The 19,271-nt window shown below is 43.9% G+C and overlaps 1 protein-coding gene across 5 annotated transcripts in view; it reads left to right on the forward strand.

The window, feature by feature from the left end:
* Window positions 1-1,089: 1,089 nt before the first annotated feature.
* LOC122873255 (dual specificity testis-specific protein kinase 2-like) overlaps window positions 1,090-19,271 on the forward strand; it is a 29,174-nt gene continuing 10,992 nt past the window's right edge. Inside the window, exons 1-6 of one of the 5 annotated variants that reach the window (XM_044189725.1) lie at window positions 1,090-2,184; window positions 2,829-2,893; window positions 3,289-4,372; window positions 4,916-5,838; window positions 15,651-15,772; window positions 16,714-16,762. In XM_044189725.1, coding sequence (XP_044045660.1) covers window positions 5,632-5,838; window positions 15,651-15,772; window positions 16,714-16,762 — 378 coding nt within the window. In that variant the 5' untranslated portion in view covers window positions 1,090-2,184; window positions 2,829-2,893; window positions 3,289-4,372; window positions 4,916-5,631. Of the gene's footprint in view, window positions 2,185-2,828; window positions 2,894-3,174; window positions 4,373-4,915; window positions 5,839-15,650; window positions 15,773-16,713; window positions 16,763-19,271 lie in introns of those variants that run through there. The other 4 variants (XM_044189720.1, XM_044189724.1, XM_044189723.1 and 1 more) reach the window with 4 other exon arrangements.

The raw sequence follows: 19,271 nt of genomic DNA on the forward strand, positions 1-19,271 counted from the left end.
TAATCTACCATTCCTAAGTGCTTTTGATGACTAAAAGCATCTATCTTCTGATCCTGCTACGTTATCATTAATATTGTGTTCAGTATATTGGCTGTGCACAGTAAAACATTACATTTGTGGTTTGGAGCACAACAACAACGCCAAGGAAGGAGGTCAGCAGGATGCATCATGATTACCACAGGTATCATATGCTGACATTAAAGAGAGGACTTCACATTGATGATGACCTTTAGATTACAATAACTGTCAAGTTTTGAAAATGAAAAAAACATTATTTATGTAATTTATTTATCTTTTGCACAGGAATCCATCTGCAGAAAAGTTGTTTCAGTGAAAATGGCCACTAGATGGCCCTTTTTAGAGTAGAGAAGAAGAAAAAGTGGGCGGTCTTGTACCACAGGAGCCAATCACAGCAGTGGGCTTTCCCGCGCTCTGCAGGATCGCCCCACCACGTGCAATCAGAGTCTACTGGACTGTCCCTCAGGGGCCAGGAGCCACCGGTGGCAGCGAGGCATGCCTCATGTAGCATTACACTCTGAGGGGGAAATGCAAAGGGGACTTAATACAGAAATAAATACATAAAAACTAAAATAAACTAATAAATACAAATGAATGAATAAATTAATGAACAAATTAATAAATAAAATGGGAAAGTAAATAAATAGGGGATTTAATACAAATGTAAATAAATACAGAAGCAAATTAAATCAGAAATATCAATTTGTGTCACATTTTATAAATTATTTAATGCCTACATTCATTTTAATATTATTTTTGGTGCATATAATGGCATATTAATTTATTTCTTGAGTCATTTCTTTCTTTCTTTATTACTTTTTGATTGTGGCAGTTCCGGGCTTGCATACTGTAAAATGAGACTGGATGGACATAGTATGTGTCGGGACATGGTAAATAGTGGGGACATGGGTGCTGGAGCGCACCGTGGGAACTGAAATAAATAAAAGTCTTAAAGGGATGAAACGTTAAATTAAAACGCCGTGAATCTGGCCCACTGGCAAATCATAGGAAAAAATGACCAGTTGACAAGAACAATTACATACATTTTCTGGAAAGCATTTATTTCACAGCATGACATAAGCTGTAGAGTCACATTCTTTCAATAGCCTGATGTCTGTATTTTGTCAGAAATGACAGAAATAAGTCTACATCACAAGTGCATTTTGGTATAGCAGTAGACTATAAAAACTTTTTCTTTTACTATTAACACAATAAAGCAGACTTTTTCCATACAGTTCATTTAGCCTGTATAATCTTAGTTTATTGTCGGACGCATCTCTCAGTTGCTCTGTTCTTATTTAAAATTCACCTCAGACTAAAATAATACTCTGATGTTGTGAGAAAAAAAAATCTAATTATATAATGAAAACACAACGATTCTCATTTCCAGGTGATTATACACTAATGAAAACATACTTATGAATATTATCGCCATATTCTGCAAACAGAGCCCCGTAAATATTACACACTGAACCTTTAAAATAAGACACAGGACTGTAAGATACTGTAATGTTAGTAATTAAAGTAGACATGACAAATGGTAAATTAATGCTATTCCAACGTGTGTGTGTGTGTGTGTGTGTGTGTGCGTGCGTACTTTGAGGGTTGGCAAGTAACAAGCGGCAACTTCCGGGTGTGAAAAGTGAAACCAATGCGGAAGCGCCTTAAACCTGCGTTCTTTCTAATGGCCAGCAGGGGGCGACTCCACTGGTTGTAAAAAGAAGTCAGATTTTGTAGAAATGTCCCTACTTCTCACTTGATTTATTACCTCAGTAAACACTTTCCTAATGAGTTTATGGTCTCAATGACTATTTTCAAGTCTTCTGCAATACAGCATGATGTTCACTTTGTAAATTATTTAGAGTAAAATGGACGATAAAGCGTTGTAAACTTTAGGGCGGGGCTACCTTGTGATTGACAAGGCGCTACCACGGCGACCTGTCAATCAGGATAGAGGCGGTGCGTATCCACTGCACTGAGAACATTTAGCTAGCCGTGAACTTGTTTCTGGATGCTGTCGGTGCTTTCGTCTAACAATTCTGTCCCTTTCACAGTGTTTTCAGTTCATGAAGGTTAACTGGAACATTTTGGTCGCCTAAAAATGTCTTCTTCAGCGTTCGGTTGCACTGAAAGACACTCTAAGGAGTCGAGTGTTAATTTTTTCCGGTAAGTACATTTTGTTTTAAACCTGGTTTTCGGTAGCCTAAATTAGCATCCCAGTTAATATCAGTTAACGTGAATTGTGGATGCACCTTGCTAACCAAGCTAGCTAGCGCCACCCTCTGGTCCAATTATGGCCACTTCTGTCACGGTGGCTACGTCCACTTCTTTTATACAGTCTATGGCAAGTAGCTACATCTACAAACGGTAACACTGTATGAAAATTAAATGAAGGAGAACAACACATTGTTCAAAGACAGTGGATTCCTCAGGATAATTTTGAAAACAAACAAACAAACTAGATTTTATTAAACTAGAAAGCCAGCCTAGAAATAGAAGAGAGGGAAGGAGTTTTAGCTTAACTATTTTGTTTGGATTTGTCAAGTTTTTCTTATTGATTATGTCAGAGGTGCTTCACACATACTTACTAATAAGACTACAAAGCAGTTCATCTTCTGACACCTTGAGAGCTAAATTAAGCTAGGATAAATAGCAATGCATGATGTTGATTTGATGGTTTGATTTTCAACTTTGTAGTAGGCCTACTCGCCTCCTGGGGCGGTTCTAGAGTCACATTATTGGGGAGCCTAATGAATCTAACCTAGCCTGTCTGAATCGCATTCAATGTTTTTGTCAATAATTTGTCATAGATGTGAAATTGAGGAGCAAAGTGAGGCACAACTCTACATACAAGGTGTTTTTTGCTGTTGGAGCGGTAAGTGTTTGCACACTGTCGACTAAAGCCACACAAACTGTGTGCTTTGGGCTCTGGAACAACCTGATGTTCAGATTTTGTCCTGACCCTATTTAACACATCTAATTATTTTGTCATGAGGGAGTGACTTTGAGGCTTCCTCTTATTTGGCGTGAGATTTGTTCAGACAGCATGAGAGCGTGTTGGAAGCCCTGTATAATGTTAACCAAAAAAGTAAAATTACAGTATGTTACATTACTGGATTTCAGTATTAAGGTACAATTACATGCATGATTTTGCAGAGACATTCTAACCCAAAAACCTCTTAGTGGGAATCATGAGAAGTTTCCGAGCGACAGAGACGCAGAGCGTCCCCGTAACCATAGTAACGCACTGTCCTGCCTGTGTGTGCACAGTGCGAGAGGAGAGGGAGAGACGCTGCGCTGCTGCCAGAAGAGCCGCTGACTGAGATTACTCTGATGTATGGAAATAGATTACAATAAAATAGATTTGTGTAAATGTCTTGCTCTCCCCCTGATGGTCTGAATAACTTGCTGCTGCTCTGTCTTGTCCGTCCATGCACTATTCCTCGTCGCACAGCGACGCTATCACTTGTGAATTCGTTTGTCGCTGCACGAGAAAATGGACCTGTGGTGTGAGAGCATGTGAAAAGTATCAATTGCAGAGTCTCTCAGTCGATGCGTGAGAGTTGGCAGCCCAGCCTTCAACTGAACGAGTCAGTCAACTTAAGATACAGAGTGTGAGGAGCGAGCAACACAGAAAGTCACACTTTTTCTTCACACTTGTTCCCCAAGTAAAACTATTGAACTTGGTAAATGCTTTATATTTATTACAATGTGCTCAGAATTGTATTTCCATTACATATGTCACGAGTTAAAAATTCAAATAGCCATGATCACATTTGGCAAAAATGTTCATTCATTCCGAAATTTTGACTTACAGAAAGAAAATTAGATTTTTTTTGTTAGAGGATTGATCATATTTGAAAATATAGGCGTGATTTAGTGAGGTGTTTAAAAAAGAAACATTTAACAGCATCAGAAAACACGAACCTGTTGAGTGAGCAAGGTCATGCTTCTATATTTTTTGTAATGTGGATAATCTTTTATTGAAAATCAAGGTTGTGCTTTTTGAGTGGTAAACTACAATTTTCTTTCTACAGCTATACAGAACAATATAGTGTATTTGCATGGGCTACATAGCCATATACATCACAGACTAAAACATATACATACATCGCCCGTTTAGGTTGAGAAGCTTTTATTGTGAAATTTCTAACAAGAAGCGCACTGTGTCACTCTCGCGAGTTTGACTCCGGGCTGTTTCAGTGTGGTAGTCGTCCCAGCAGGCGGCTCGTGAAGCAGGGATCCAGACAGGATTATCAACAGCGGACACCGCCGCGCGATATTTCTGGCTGCAGTTCACCTCCAACAGTCGGACCGCATCGACATTTCCATCCAGACCGACGTGAGGAGCGAGGTAAAGCCGTCGACTCTGCCTCTGCAGCCCGCTTGTCATTGACACCTCCCGTACAGTAACAGTTAGCTAGATTTTTTTTATTGGCCAAGACAAAAATGGGATTTCCAAACGCTATATTCTCCGGTTTATTTAGCTTCGGTCAAATGATTATTTACAGCAGGCAGTGATAAAAAGCCATGGCTGAATGAGGCCTGTAATTATTTCTAAGCAGTCCGAGTTGAGCGTTGCAGCTCGATGTTATCCAGGGCTTATCGCCCTGCGAGCGGTGAATCTCTGGGGCTAATGTTACTAGCCTCATGGCTTACCGTACCACACAGCCAGCAGATGGGCCCGGGCTGCCTACAGAGGAAGGGCTTCAATCGGCGAATGCGACAAAATCCGTGCATGTGTGTCCTATTATTACACAGTGGTGATATTTCTGCGGTAGCATCGATCATTCTGCTTTTCCTGTAACTGTTCCTGCTGCTGTAAACCTGTCGGCGGGGCTGTGGTATATTGTTTACTATAATATCTCTAATATTCTCATGTACTTCCATATGGCAGCTGGCTGCTCGGCCCTCCTACCCTCTCCCGGTACCTCGCAGCTGCAGCCTCCATTATCCATCATCCATCATCCATCATCCATCGTCAGCCTCCACACTAACGGGATGACGGAGGGAATCGAGCCTCCTCACGTACCCAGACGGTGAGGCGACGTTCACGAGCGGCAGGAATTCTTAAAACCGCTGTGGCAGCGACTTGGGTATTTGAAGTGACTTCATTAATGAGACTTTTCCATGTTTCCTGGGACGTCAGAGGTCAGGGTGAGCCACGAAGAACAAACCTGGGGCCGGTGGAAACTTGGAGTCTTGCTCAGGGGCACTTTGGAAGTGTGGAGGAATGGTGCACTCTATCCTTCACCTTCACCTCAGATGAGTTAAATGAGATGACGCTGAACTAATGAGAAATGTGGCTCACTAAAGTAGAAATACAGATAATATTTTTTCTCTATCTGTGTTGTAACCTAAGGTCTACTGCAGCCTTTATCTGGGTGGAACCTGGAGAGCAGATGCAATCAGAGTTGCAGTATTGTGTAAAACATATATTATCAGGTCATTAGGTCATCCGTATAACCCACAGGAGACGCTGTGATCATTCAGACACCATGATGGTGGGAGCCGCCATCACCTCGTGCCTCAGGACTACTGCAGTCTAACAGACATTTTGGTTTCCCTGTGGGAAAGAACGGAGCAACTGGAGCGTGGTGGTCCGTCAGCACCATGGACTACCACGCTGAGTGCTGCTTCTGCGATCCCGAGGAGGGTCACGGCGGCCCAGACGAGCCGCCGCTCCACAGTATCCACGCGCCCAACCGGATCCGCCCATCCTCGTACCGAGCCCTGAGGAGCGCCGTGTCCAGTCTGGCCCGCATCGACGACTTCTTCTGTGAAAAGATCGGTTCAGGCTTCTTCTCTGAGGTCTTCAAGGTATGTGACCTCATCTACGGATTAAACGACAACTTCTCAACGGTGGAAATGAGCCTCTCTGGGTTTATCATTAGTGGTCAAAATGACAAACAATCAGTGTTAGGTCAACACTGTCAGGCAGTTTCAAACATGCAGTCCTCCAGTAATGATCCAGTTTTTAGAAATCAGTTGGTAGAATATGTGGTATGTTTACTTTTGATCAGAACTTTGCGGTAACACAGTAGTCATTTATCAAATTACCAAAACCAAGCAGCATCAACCAAAGCAGTTCATCGAATAGTTGTTGCCTCCTACCAGTTATCAGCTATCTGAAAAAGTCTTCTTATCGTTTGCACCTGATGTGGTGTGCTTGATTCTCATTTTAGGCATTTTAAGTAGTAATAAATGTGGAGGTGTCCTAATTAATAATGTTTTATTTGTTTAGGTATATTACCTCCAACTCATAATATTGTTAAAATTGTTATGGCCCAGCTCTGAGACCATAGCAGATAAGGGAAGCACACGGGAGGGATTAGCTAAAAGAAAGGAATTTTATTTAACAGAGTCATTTAGATTAACACATGTAGCAAAAATGTCAGTTGTGACAAAGGAAACTGGCAAGGAAACACGATGCCAGGTTAACTAAGGTAATGCTAATAAACTGTACAGAACATCAAAGTAACACGCCGCGGTGCCAGAGGACAGGAAGCCCACAGGATCGGCCGGGTGTTGTCCAGCCTGGAGACACAGGGGCCAGCAACTGAAGATGAAAAATATACCCATCAAAGACATAGAGACGGATTGTAAGCTCACAGTCTGATCCAGTAATAATGTCTTTGGTGGTTTGCACTTGAAAAGGCGTCAAGGTTAAATTGTAGACATCTGTTTGGCTCAACAGCATTCGGTGGCTTTATTTCAGCTACTTCACCACATGTAGTAAATTTAAACTGAGATTACACATTATGTGTGATAAATGTTTTAGTGGAGCTGCTCTAACTGACTGACGGCTGTCTTGTGTGCTCAGAGTCAGTGTTATAAAAACAGAAGGACATGCAGAGGTTTCATTCTGAGTAACTTGATGCTGTGGAATATTTGAATGTGAGGGCAAAAACCGCTGTTCAAAGAAATGACTGACAGCAGTAACTTCAGATAGTCCTGAGTAACAAACTAATATCCAACCAGGATTTCGATTCTGACAGTAAACCTCCTAATAAACTAACTACTGCACTGCGATAGCGCTTTGATACGGACTGAATGAATGACTGGGTCTGTGAGAGGGAGGAGACACAGAGAAACTCAGGGTTTGTTGAAGAAAAGCTGCCAGCAAGCAGGCTAGGGTCACACAGTCCGTTACCATGGTAACTGATCCAGAGTTTAAGTTACCTCTTTCTGGAACTGAAAAGCTGAGTTTCCCTCACCTCAGGGTTAAAAAGGTCAAAGTTTTCACTTGTTGGCACACATTGGCAGACAGAGTGAATTAAGTAACGTTACAGTGTTCTTGTCGTATGTTCTCTATTTTGGCTTTAAAAAGATTTGGAGCCGTGGGAGAGATGTAAAAAAACTCAAGATTACAACTTTACAAATAAAAAAAACTTGAATATTCTCTATCATAGTCATAAATTTACATAGTCATTATTTAAAGTGTTTTTTTTTTTTTTTTTGTCAAGGAACCCCATCATACCACAGACACCGCAGCTTGCTGTACATTATGCCTGCAGTGGATCGCCTAATCAAATTATTGGCTACTTTGCAATCTGATTTAGCAATAAGGAAATACTCAGATTTTAGCCCACAATCACCATGTTATCATATGCATCGGGACTATAGAGACATTGCTGTGAATTGGGCCTATTCAGAAGAAAACAACACAGTGATATGGATCGTTTTCTCTTAAATTTGTGACTTTAATCTCCGAGTTTTTTCTCGGATTATTAACCCCCTCCCCTGGCTCCGTGTTTTTTGGACATGTAAAATAGTCCATCTAAGTATGTGAAAACAATTAAAATAATTCAATTATGGGCTACATCTCTCCCTAAAGCACCTGGCTGCAGGGCTAACTGCGCACGTGGCAACAAGTCAGGATAATTATAAAAATATTCTATCAAGTTACTCCTGAAGTTACCTGGATAAGCCCCGCTTTGTAGTACAGGCCTCTGGACACTGAAAGACAGCACACACAACACGGCAACAACACAACACGCGTCACAATTGGATCAAATGTCCATATGTTGAAAAAAAGAGGTTTTCATGGGGTGTCCTATCTTTTCACATGACACTGTATGTATGTATGTATGTATATATGTATGTATGTATGTGTATATGTATGTATGTATATATATATATATATATATATATATATATATATATATATATATATATATATATATATATATATATTCCAAAATGGATTAAATTCATTATTTTCCTCAAAATCCTACAAACAATACCCCATAATGACAACGTGAAACAAGTTTGTTTGAAATCTTTGCAAATGTATTAAAAATGAAAAAAAATCAGAAATCAGAAATACTTTATTGATCCCCGTAGGGAAACTCTTTGTTACAGTAGCTCGCCTTTACGTCAGTGCACACAGGAGAAAACGATATTATACACTATAAACAGGTCAGAAATAAATTAAGTAACATGTTGGTATAAGTATAAGATAAACTAAGTGTCGAGTACCAAGTGGGTTTACTGGTAGATGGTGAAGTACAGTACAAAATACAATGTCACTAATTATGTAATAAATAATAGTAAAAGCGGAGGTGCATGTACTGTCGAGAGTAATTGAGGTATATCCGTAACAATAAATAAGAAAAACTAACAAGGAAAAACTAATATTGCACTTGAGTAGTAAACAGAATATTGCACAATTATTAATTATGGCGGAGATGTAATGCTCAATGACCAGTTTAGTGACCTAGGGTCAAACAGACTAATCCTTAGAGGGAGGAGTTAAATAGTTTGATGGCCACAGGCAGGAATGACTTCCTGTGGCGCTCTGTGGTGCTCTTTGGTGGGATGAGTCTTCCGCTGAAGGTGCTCCTTTGTTTGACCAGCACGTCATGGAGCGGGTGGGAGACACTGTCCAAGATGGCGTGTAGTTTGGCCAGCATCCTCCTCTCTGACACCACCGCCAGAGAGTCCAGCTCCACCCCCACAATGTTACTGGCCTTACGGATCAGTTTGTTGATTCTGTTGGCGTCCGCTACCTTCAACCTGCTGCCCCAGCATGCAACAGCATACAGGATAGCACTGGCCACCACAGACTCATAGAACATCTTCAGCATTGTCCGGCAGATGCTGAAGGACCTCAGCCTCCTCAGAAAATAGAGGCGGCTCTGGCCCTTCCTGTAAACTGCCTGAGTGTTCTTGGTCCAGTCCAGTTTGTTATCTAAGTGTACTCCCAGGTACTTGTAGTCCTCCACAATGTCCACACTGACCCCCTGGATGGAAACCGGGGTCACTGGTGCCTTGGCCCTCCGTAGATCCACAATCAGCTCCTTTGACTTTGTCGCATTGAGCTGCAGATGGTTCTGCTCGCACCATGAAACAAAGTTACCCACCACAGCCCTGTACTCCGTCTCATCACCACCGCTGATACATCCCACCACAGCAGAGTCATCAGAGAACTTCTGAAGGTGGCAGGACTCTGTGTGGTGGCTGAAGTCCGTGGTGTAGATGGTGAAGAGGGAGGGAGAGAGGACAGTCCCTGAGGGGCCCCAGTGTTGCTGACCACGCTGTCTGACACACAGTGCTGCAGCCGCACATGCTGTGGTCTGCCAGTCAGGTAGTCCACAATCCAGGACACAAGGGGGCGTCCACCTGCATCGCTGCCAGCTTCTCTCCCAGCAGGGCAGGCCGGATGGTGTTGAAAGCACTGGAGAAGTCAAAAACATGATCCTCACCATGCTTGCCGGCCTGTCCAGGTGGGTGTGGATGCGGTTAAGCAGGTAGATGATGGCGTCCTCAACTCCCAGCCGGGGCTGGTAGGCAAACTGAAGGGGTCCAGGAGGGGTCTGACGATGGGCGCAGCTGTTCCAGCACTAGTCTCTCCAGGGTCTTCATTATGTGGGAGGTCAGTGCCACCGTTCTGTAGTCCTTGGAGCCACTGGGACGCGGCGTCTTCGGCACAGGAGCGAGGCAAGATGTCTTCCACAGAATGGGGACCCTTTGAAGACTCAGGCTCAGGTTGAAGACGTGTTGAAGGACTCCACAAAGCTGGGGGCACAGGCTTTTAGCACCCGGGGGGCTAACGCCATCGGGGCCTGCAGCCTTGTTCGAGTGGAGCCTCATCAGCTGTCCTCTCACCTGGTCAGCAGTCAGGCACACAGCAGAAGTTACAGGCGGGGGAGGGGGGGAGTCGTCGGTCTGGAGTGGGCCGTTAGCCTGATGGGGAGGGGGGAGCAGAGTACTCAGAGGAGATTGAGGGCCGACAGCAGCTGAGTTAGAGGGGGGATGACCAGGAGCCGGTGTGTCGAATCTGTTCAATCCTTCAACTCCTCTGCTGCCAGTCGGTCTGAAGCCAGTGATGGTCTTCATGCCGCTCCAGACCTCCCTCATATTGTTCTGCTGGAGTTTCCGCTCCAGCTTCCTCCTGTACTTCTCTTTGGCCTCCCTGATTTTCACCTTCAGGTCGGCCTGGATTGCCCTCACCTCCTCCCTATTACCATCAGTAAAGGCCCTCCTCTTGGCATTTAGAATGTCCTTGATGTCTTTTGTTACCCACGGTTTGTTATTTGGGTAACAATGGACCGTCTTGGTTGGGACATTGCAGTCCACACAGAAGTTAATGTAGCCAGTGATGCACTCAGTGAGCCCGTCAATGTCCTCTCCATGAGGCTCACAGAGTGCATCCCAGTTTGTCACTTCAAAACATTCCTGCAGTGTCTCATAGGCCTCCCCTGACCATCTCCTCACTGTCCTTGTGGTCGCAGGCTGCCTTTTAACTAGAGGCACATAGCAGGGTTTAAGGTGAACCAGGTTGTGGTCTGACCTACCCAGAGGGGGGAGGGGGGAAGAGCTGTATGCGTCCTTAACGTTAGCATACAGCAGGTCCAGTGTCCTCTCCTCCCTAGTAGGACAGCTCACATACTGGGTGAAATTAGTCAGTGTTGTTGAAACACTGACATGGTTGAAGTCACCCGAGATTAAAATGAGTGCACTCGGGTGTTGAGTCTGTAGATGTGCTATGGCGGTGTGAATGGCGTTGCACGCCGATGCCGGGTTAGCAGAGGGGGGGATGTAAACAGCCACAACAATGGCATGTGAAAATTCACGTGGCAGATAATATGGCCGGAGTCCCACAGCTAACAGTTCAATGTCCGGGCTACAGATACTCTGCTTGATAGTAACGTGACCAGGGTTACACCATCTGTTGTTGACCAGAACAGCAAGCCCGCCGCCTTTCCGCTTACCGCTCCCGGTGTGATCCCTGTCGGCCCGAACAGTCTGAAAGCCGTCGATGGAAACGTTATGGTCCGGGATATCCTGGTGTAGCCATGTCTCTGAGAAGCACATCAAACTACACTCACGGAACTCCGTCTGACTCCGGGCTAACGCCGTTAGCTCGTCCATTTTATTCGCCAGCGATCTCACGTTGCCCATGACGAGAGAAGGCAGACACGGCTTAAATATCTTATTCTTAAGTCTCTTTTGTCTGCACCCCTCTCTCTTCCCTCGCCGCTTCGTTCCACCTCTGCATCCTCGGTGTGTCCTCCTCCAGATCTCAGTGGGGACATCAGTTGTCCTGGGCGCCATGCTGCTTGGCTTCAGCGCGATCAGCTGTTCCCTGGTGTAAACAATGCGGCCAAACAGCTGATCTGCAGCGGTGCCCCGACCGAGTAGCAGAAGAAGAAATTCCACGGCGAAAAAAAGTACAAAAACACTTTCTACCCTCATTTTCGCAAAGAGCGTAGTTTAAATTACACTTACACACAAGTTACTCAAGTTTGGAAGAAACTTAGCACTAATTGCGCATGCGCAAATCCCATGTACAGAAGTATTCCCAGCCTTTGCCATGACGCTCAGAACTGAGCTCAGGTGCGTCCTGTTTCCACTGATCATCCTTGAGATGTTTCTGCAGCTTGATCGGAGTCCACCTGTGGTAAACTCAGCTGACTGGACGTGATCTGGAGAGGCACACACCGGTCTGTATAAGGTCCCACAGCTAACAGTGCATGTCAGAGCACAGGCCGAGCCATGAAGTCCAAGGACTTGTCTGTAGACCTCCGAGACAGGATTGTATCGAGGCACAGATCTGGGGAAGGGTACAGAAACATTTCTGCAGCATTGAAGGTCCCAGTGAGCACAGCGGCCTCCGTCAGAAGTTTGGAACCACCAGGACTCTTCCTAGACCCGGCCCGCCCGGTCAGACCTTAGTCAGGGAGGTGACCAAGAACCCGATGGTCTCTCTGACAGAGCTCCAGCGAGCGAAACCTGGCACCGTCATCACCTGGCCAACACCATCCCTACAGTGAAGCATGGCGGTGGCAGCATCGTGCTGGGGGGGTGTTTTTCAGCGGCAGGAACTGGGAGACCGGTCAGGATCGAGGGAAAGATGAATGCAGCAATGTACAGAGACATCCTTGATGAAAACCTGCTCCAGAGCGCTCTGGACCTCAGACTGGGGCGACGGTTCATCTTCAACAGGACAACGACCCTAAGCTCACAGCCCAGATAACAGAGTGGCTGCGGGACTCTGTGAATGTCCCTGAGTGGCCCAGCCAGAGCCCAGACCTGAACCCGACTGAACATCTCTGGAGAGATCTGAACATGGCTGTGCACCGACGCTCCCCATCCAACCTGATGGAGCTCGAGAGGCCCTGCAAAGAAGAATGGGACAAACTGGCCAAAAACAGGCGTGCCAAGCTCGTAGCATCAAACTCAGAAGACTTGAGGCTGTAACTGGTGCCAGAGGTGCTTCGACAAAGTATTGAGCAAAGGCTGTGAATACTTCTGTGATTTTTTTTTTTTTTTTAAATATTTTTTTCCCGTTTGTAATAAATTTGCAAAGATTTCAAACAAACTTGTTTCACGTTGTCATTATGGGGTATTGTTTGTAGAATTTTGAGAAAAATAATGAATTTAATCCATTTTGGAATAACGTGGAAAATGGAAGCGCTGTGAATACTTTCCGGATGCACTGTATGTACCTATGTAAAATCACCTCCTGAGCACCAAACCAAAGACTCCACACAGCACCCACATGTACCAGTCATGACCATGTACAGTAAAGCCATATAAAGTAGTTGGAGTATTTGCTCAGGGTGACGGTTTATACAAAGTGGATTTCAGTGCACATTCCTCTGCTCTTATCTGAAATAGCCAAAGCGTTGCTCACTCACACCCAGAAACAGAGAGTGCTTAGTGTAGAATATGACTGTTAATGGCCTGAAGTAGTTTGAACATCTTTAACTCAAGCATTTTAATACTAAAAATATCTGTATATTCAATGAAACTTCATACTTAAAATTATTAAGTACCTCCATATGATTTAAATTATATGAATACTGGTAACATCCAGTGATTTAATGTGCTTAAAAGTGTCTGTAGATAGTTTTTTTTTTTTTCTTTTCTTTTCTATGTAGGTGTGTCCACAAACTGCCAACTCCTTCAAGAACACTAACAATATAGTTTTCATTGTATTTATTAAGAATAAGAGTCCTCCAGTATGACCCAAACCACACTTTTATTGTTACCATTCTGGCGTTAGCATTTAGCTCAAAGCACTGTTGTGACCCTTCCAGTATGGTGGAACTGATAGTGATCTTCTCATCAGAGTGTGGGTAAGCTAGAAAACAAGGGTATTTCCCAAAATGAGTGTTCTTTTAATAAAGCATCTATTGTGCAGAGGGGCCTCCCTCAGAGGCATCCCTTACTGTTGGATGGGAGAGGGTTAATTCAGATGTTTATTATGAATGCAGAAGGGGAAAAAGTCTTAATGTGGTCATGTGTACAGGGGAAAGCCACAGCCCAAATGGCCCTCCACCCACCACTTTGTTGATGTTCTATGTTGTGCTTGATTGTGACTCAGTGGTGTGATTGACTGCAGTGGTGGCTCTGTTTAACCGGCCAGCTGTTCTTTTAAAATGGCCATTTAAATCAACCCAGAAATTAGCAGTACCATGACATGAGAAAAAACTGAGTAAGCCACCTGGCAAATAAGGCATTAAGTGGGAAACATTACACTTATTCAGATTGTGTGTTGCTTAGTGGTGGAGTACAAACAACATTTAATAGTATCTATTGATAGTGAGTCTCACATTAAGCCTAGGAGTTAAACAATGCAGAGTGACCCACCCCAGGATTTCTGTCATATCATCAAGAATATTGTTATTGCAGAAACACCCCGAAATATCGTGATATATATCGTGTGTAGTGTGAACCGCATAACAGATGACACCTTAACGTTTACGTTGCATCAAAAGTAAAGCCTGAAAGCAAACTTAGACGACTAAAAAATGTCAAATTGAGGAAATACCAAATTTATTTAAAGCCCCGTTAGGCTCTGTTAGTGCAGAGTGTCTGTGTAGCATGTAACAAAAGAGAGAGGGAGATAATTAGTCATATCATTTCCCACTGCACTTGTTGCTGTTGGACCATCCTCAGAACCACCACTGATTGAATGAGCACTAATCTGTTTCACATGCACACAGTTTATTATTACTGTTAAAATCAGCGTAGTGTTTTCCCGTTCACTCTGCGCTGTGTCGGCGTGCGTGTGTGTGTGTGTGTGTGTGTGTGTGTGTGTGTGTGTGTGTGTGCCTCAGGATTGGCCCAGTGGATTTGTGCAGATCATGTAGAGTGATGGGAAATCCAGAAAGCCTATTAGTGCTCTGCTATTAATACACACACACATGCACACATACACACATACACACAGACACAGATGCATGCACTTGCAGCTCCAGACACTTTGCAGGCACAAGCTACAGACAATGACCCATCCAGTCACACACGACCACAGACCTCAGCACGTTCATGTACTGTGACACTGTTTCTCTGCTGTACAGTCTAAAGGTCTAACCATTCCATTTGAACACGTGAAAACCAGCCTAGACATTAATAACAGCTGCATGACAGCGTAAAGTTACTGTTAGCCTACTACACAAACACTAACAAATTCAGTATTATCACTTATTATCCATCCATCCATCCATCCCATCCTGGGTCCTCTATCAGAGGCCTGGGAGCCTGAGGGTCCTGCGCAGTATCTTTGCTGTTCCTAGTACTGCACCTTTCTGGACTGAGATGGCTGGTGTTCTTTCAGGGTTCTTCCCTGAATATTGATCCCTGTTGCCATTCACACGTGACCCCATGCAGAAAATGTTCCTGACAGTTTCAGGGTTACTATATGTGTGAAAGGGGTTTCAGTAAACCTGGCCAGCTAAATGTATGGCATCCCAGTGTTTACATAGTGTTTCACTAGCTATACATGGAGCTGTCACTTCCATTTGTGATCTGCTGTTACACGAGAAAGGAATCACATTTTTAATGATTAATCTTATTTTCTGTCAGATAATCCTACATGATGTTTCCAATAAATCCCATGTACTTAGTTAGAGAGAACAGATGATCTGCGCACATGTTCCCTGCTGTATGTCTCATGTGGAGCCAAAGCTGAAACGACTACAGGACCTCAAAGGTGTTCAGATAGGCTTGGTTGAAACACCAGGATTCTTGGTGTTTTTATCTTTGCTATGTCAGTTAGGTAGCAATAGAGGCTAACGGTACCTCCTGACTATTCTGTGTCCTGTAGGTGAAACGCCACATGTCGATCTCCCTCTGTGTGACTTGCTTTTTCACTGTAACCATCTCTGGTGGTTTTCCAGGTGCAACATCGGATCACAGGGCAGGTGATGGCACTGAAAATGAACACGCTGGCCAGCAACAAAGCTAACATGCTACGAGAAGTGCAGCTCATGAACAGGCTTTGCCACCCCAACATACTCAGGTAGGTAATAATGTGTAGCTAAAAACACACTTCCGATGTGAGTGTATGTGACGCCTGAGTGCCAAGTGAGTTTCGATCAATATACTCAATATACAATGTAAATTGTCTTTTATATTAAAAACTGTTATCATGTCCAGTCAGTGTTGTGCCCCTCTATCATGCAGTATCCACTCTGTCCACAGCAAGCCAGTATGCTTATTCTAATTCACCCTCTCTCAGCAGTCAGGCAGGGGCTTTGAAATGCCCCTACATTAAGAGACCACAACACAAGCTGTTCTTTCTTAGGAAACAGAATCGTTTTCGAGTAGATCATTGTATCCTCCAGATGTTCTATAAATCTGTCCTGCAGAGCGTTCTGGCCTTCAGTCTGGTCTGCACTTTCGGACATATGCGTGTTCAAGATCATGCCAAATTGCAGCGCATGATCAAGACAGCAAGCATAATCATTGGGGTCGATCAGGTGTCTGCAGCGCAGCTGTATAACGGCCTTATTTTAAAAAAGGCTGCTCGGATCCTCACTGATCCTACCCATCCTCTCCACCTGAAATTCCGAGGGAGTAGCAGGTCAAACGGCAGAATCATGCAGGAGAAAATTAGAACAGGTGCAGCAAATCATTTGTGCCTACAGCAATTAGAATACTAAATGAGACATAGATGTGCACTTATATTATTAGGTCTGGGTATTTGGATCGTGTATACGGTATACTTAGACTGTATTTTGATTGTGTTTATTGTATAGGATGCATTTTTATATCGCTTGCATTGCTCAGGATATCCGTGTGTGTGTGTGTTAGTGCATGTATAGTGTATTTTCCCTTTGTGGGATAATAAAGTTGACCTTGGCTGAGATAATGAGAATGTGGAAAAATGAATAACATTGAAACAATCTAAAATATGACCTACAGTATATTTTCTAATCACATTTCTTCACCTCTCCCTAGGTTTCTGGGGGTTTGTGTGCACGAAGGTCAACTCCACGCTCTGACTGAGGTAAAACCATTACTCGTATCTTTTTACTTTTAATATTGTCAGATATCCACAGCTTTTTGAAATGTCTAAAGTATGTCTTTTTTTCCACTTTGAGTCTCTCTCTTTCATTCTCATTGGCCTTTCCCTTTTCTCCTTCACCCTGTTTCATTCATACACACATACATTCGTACATCTGTGGTTACACTGCAAGTAATGGATAAAATGACTGAAACACCACATGGCAAAATAATTTTTTTTGTTGTTGAAAAAATACAATCACAAATGCAGCTGTCAATTAGCAGTATGTATCTGCTTTAAACTATGGTATACCATGTATTTTACAAAGGGATTCTTCCTAGTTGCTGATGTTTACATGATGTGCAGTGGTTACCACTGTTACCACAGAGGCATAGCTGAACATAGTTGTCCTCGCCACCAGAGGACTCAGTTTACTGTAAGCTGTGCTGAACAGTTTCATCTGACTCAGTCTAATCTGATCTGTATTGTTTGGTGAAAACAGAGTCTCACTGTAACACCTATAAGCCTATGAGAACTGAAATAGTAGCATTCCATCATAAACCATGTAATACTTCAGAGATTCTGCTCATATTACAGTAAAATATATCATGTTAATAGAAAATAAAATGGTTTAGGAGATTATAAAACAAATCACAGATCCACATATCCACATCCATGGCCACACTACCAATAGAATAATACACAAAATACAGCATGGGTCAGATTAATAAACAAACTAAGACAAAGCCACTTTTGAGCAACTCAGTGTCTCTTTATAAAGAAAGCTAACACTGTTGAAGCTCACCTTTCCCCTCATTCAGTACATTCTTACTAGTAGTAACCCACCACTTGCAAACATACAGTAACATAGAGGGTGGTATCCATGGCAACACCCTAGGCTGTGTTGGTGTCTTGCAAATGATAACAAATGATTCACATTGTTGGTGCCTTCCTTTGACTGCTGCCATCTGTGTATGTATCTGTGTGTGTGCTGACTGGCCATCGCACTGTCAGTATTTTTAAAGGCACTTTAATTGAAGAAGCGTCCAGTGTAGATTCAGCAGTGGGTTTTGGCTCATCAGAATCAGGTTTATTGCCAAGTAGGTTTTCACGTATAATATTGCTTTGGTATTTTGGTGCATAACAGTCACAATACATGTAGTACGAGAAAAGAAAAATAAATAAGTACTGAATATAAAATAGAAATTTATGATGGCAGATTGCAGCCTTCTCGGCAGAGAGAATTATACGGTACCACGGATATGGTACCAGATGGTGATGGAGGAGGTGAGGATGGACTCGATGATGGCGGTGTGCACCATCATTGACTTTGGTAGATTGAACTGAAGTACGTTCTTTGTGCCTTCTGGGTGAGGGAGCTGATGTTCAGCTCCCACTTGAGGTCCTGGGTGATGATGGTGCCCAGGAAGCGGGAGGACTGCATCGTCTACAGACCTGTTGGCTCTGTAGGCGAATTGAGGGGGTCCAGGGGCGGGTCGGTTATGGCTTTGAGTTGGGACAGCACAAGGCCCTCATGACCACAGAGGTCAGGGTGACGGGTCTGTGGTCGTTAAGTCCTGTGGACCTTGTTTTTTTGGGCTTTTTTGTTTTGATGGGCTGGACTGGTGGCTGGAGCCACAGGGGATGGTGTCAGAACTGTCCCTTTGTCTCTCAAAGCAACAGTAGAACTCATTCAGGGCGCTGGCCGGGCGCAATCATTAATGGAGTGGGGGTTTTAGGTTTGTAGTTGGTGATCTATCTGAAACCCCTCCAGACAGAAGCAGAGTTGTTTGCTGAGAACTGCTGTTGGAGTTTCTCAGAGTACAGTCGTTTAGCCTCTCACCGCCTTACTAAACCTGTATTTCATCTCTTAAAGCATGTCCCCGTCCCCACACTTCTTCCTTTTCCAACCTTAGCTGACTGAGTTTAGCTGTGAACCAGGGTTTGTCATGGTTATAACTCACCCTGGTGCATGATGGTACACAGCAGTCCTCACAGAAGCTGATGTGTGACGTCACAGCCGCTGTGAACACATCCAGACTGTTGGTAGCAGTCCTGAAAACATCCCAGTCAGTGCAGTCCAAGCACGTGCAAAGGTCCTCCACAGTTTCACTGGTCCACTTCTTTGATGTCCTCACAACAGGTTTACAGAGCTTTGGTTTCTGCCTGTATGCAGGAATCAGGTGGACCACCATGTGGTCAGAGTGTCCCAGTGCAGCAAGGGGGACGGCATGAAGTATTCTCCTCTCTGATCGGGCATTTAATAAACTGTCTGTATTGGGGAGATCATGGCTGAGATTACCTTTGTTAAAGTCACCAAGGACGATAACTAAGGATTCCAAGTTTGTCCGCTCCACACACAGTATCTGGTCGGCGAGCTGGTGCTGTGCCTCCTGCACCTTGGCCTGCGGTGGAATGTAACCATGACCACCATGAAGGACGCAAACTAACGGGGAGCAGAAAGGTTTCCAGGTCAGGAGAACAGTGCTGTAGAATCACTGTCACAACATTA

Source organism: Siniperca chuatsi, linkage group LG3 (genome assembly GCF_020085105.1).
Source record: "Siniperca chuatsi isolate FFG_IHB_CAS linkage group LG3, ASM2008510v1, whole genome shotgun sequence".
Taxonomy (NCBI): domain Eukaryota; kingdom Metazoa; phylum Chordata; class Actinopteri; order Centrarchiformes; family Sinipercidae; genus Siniperca; species Siniperca chuatsi.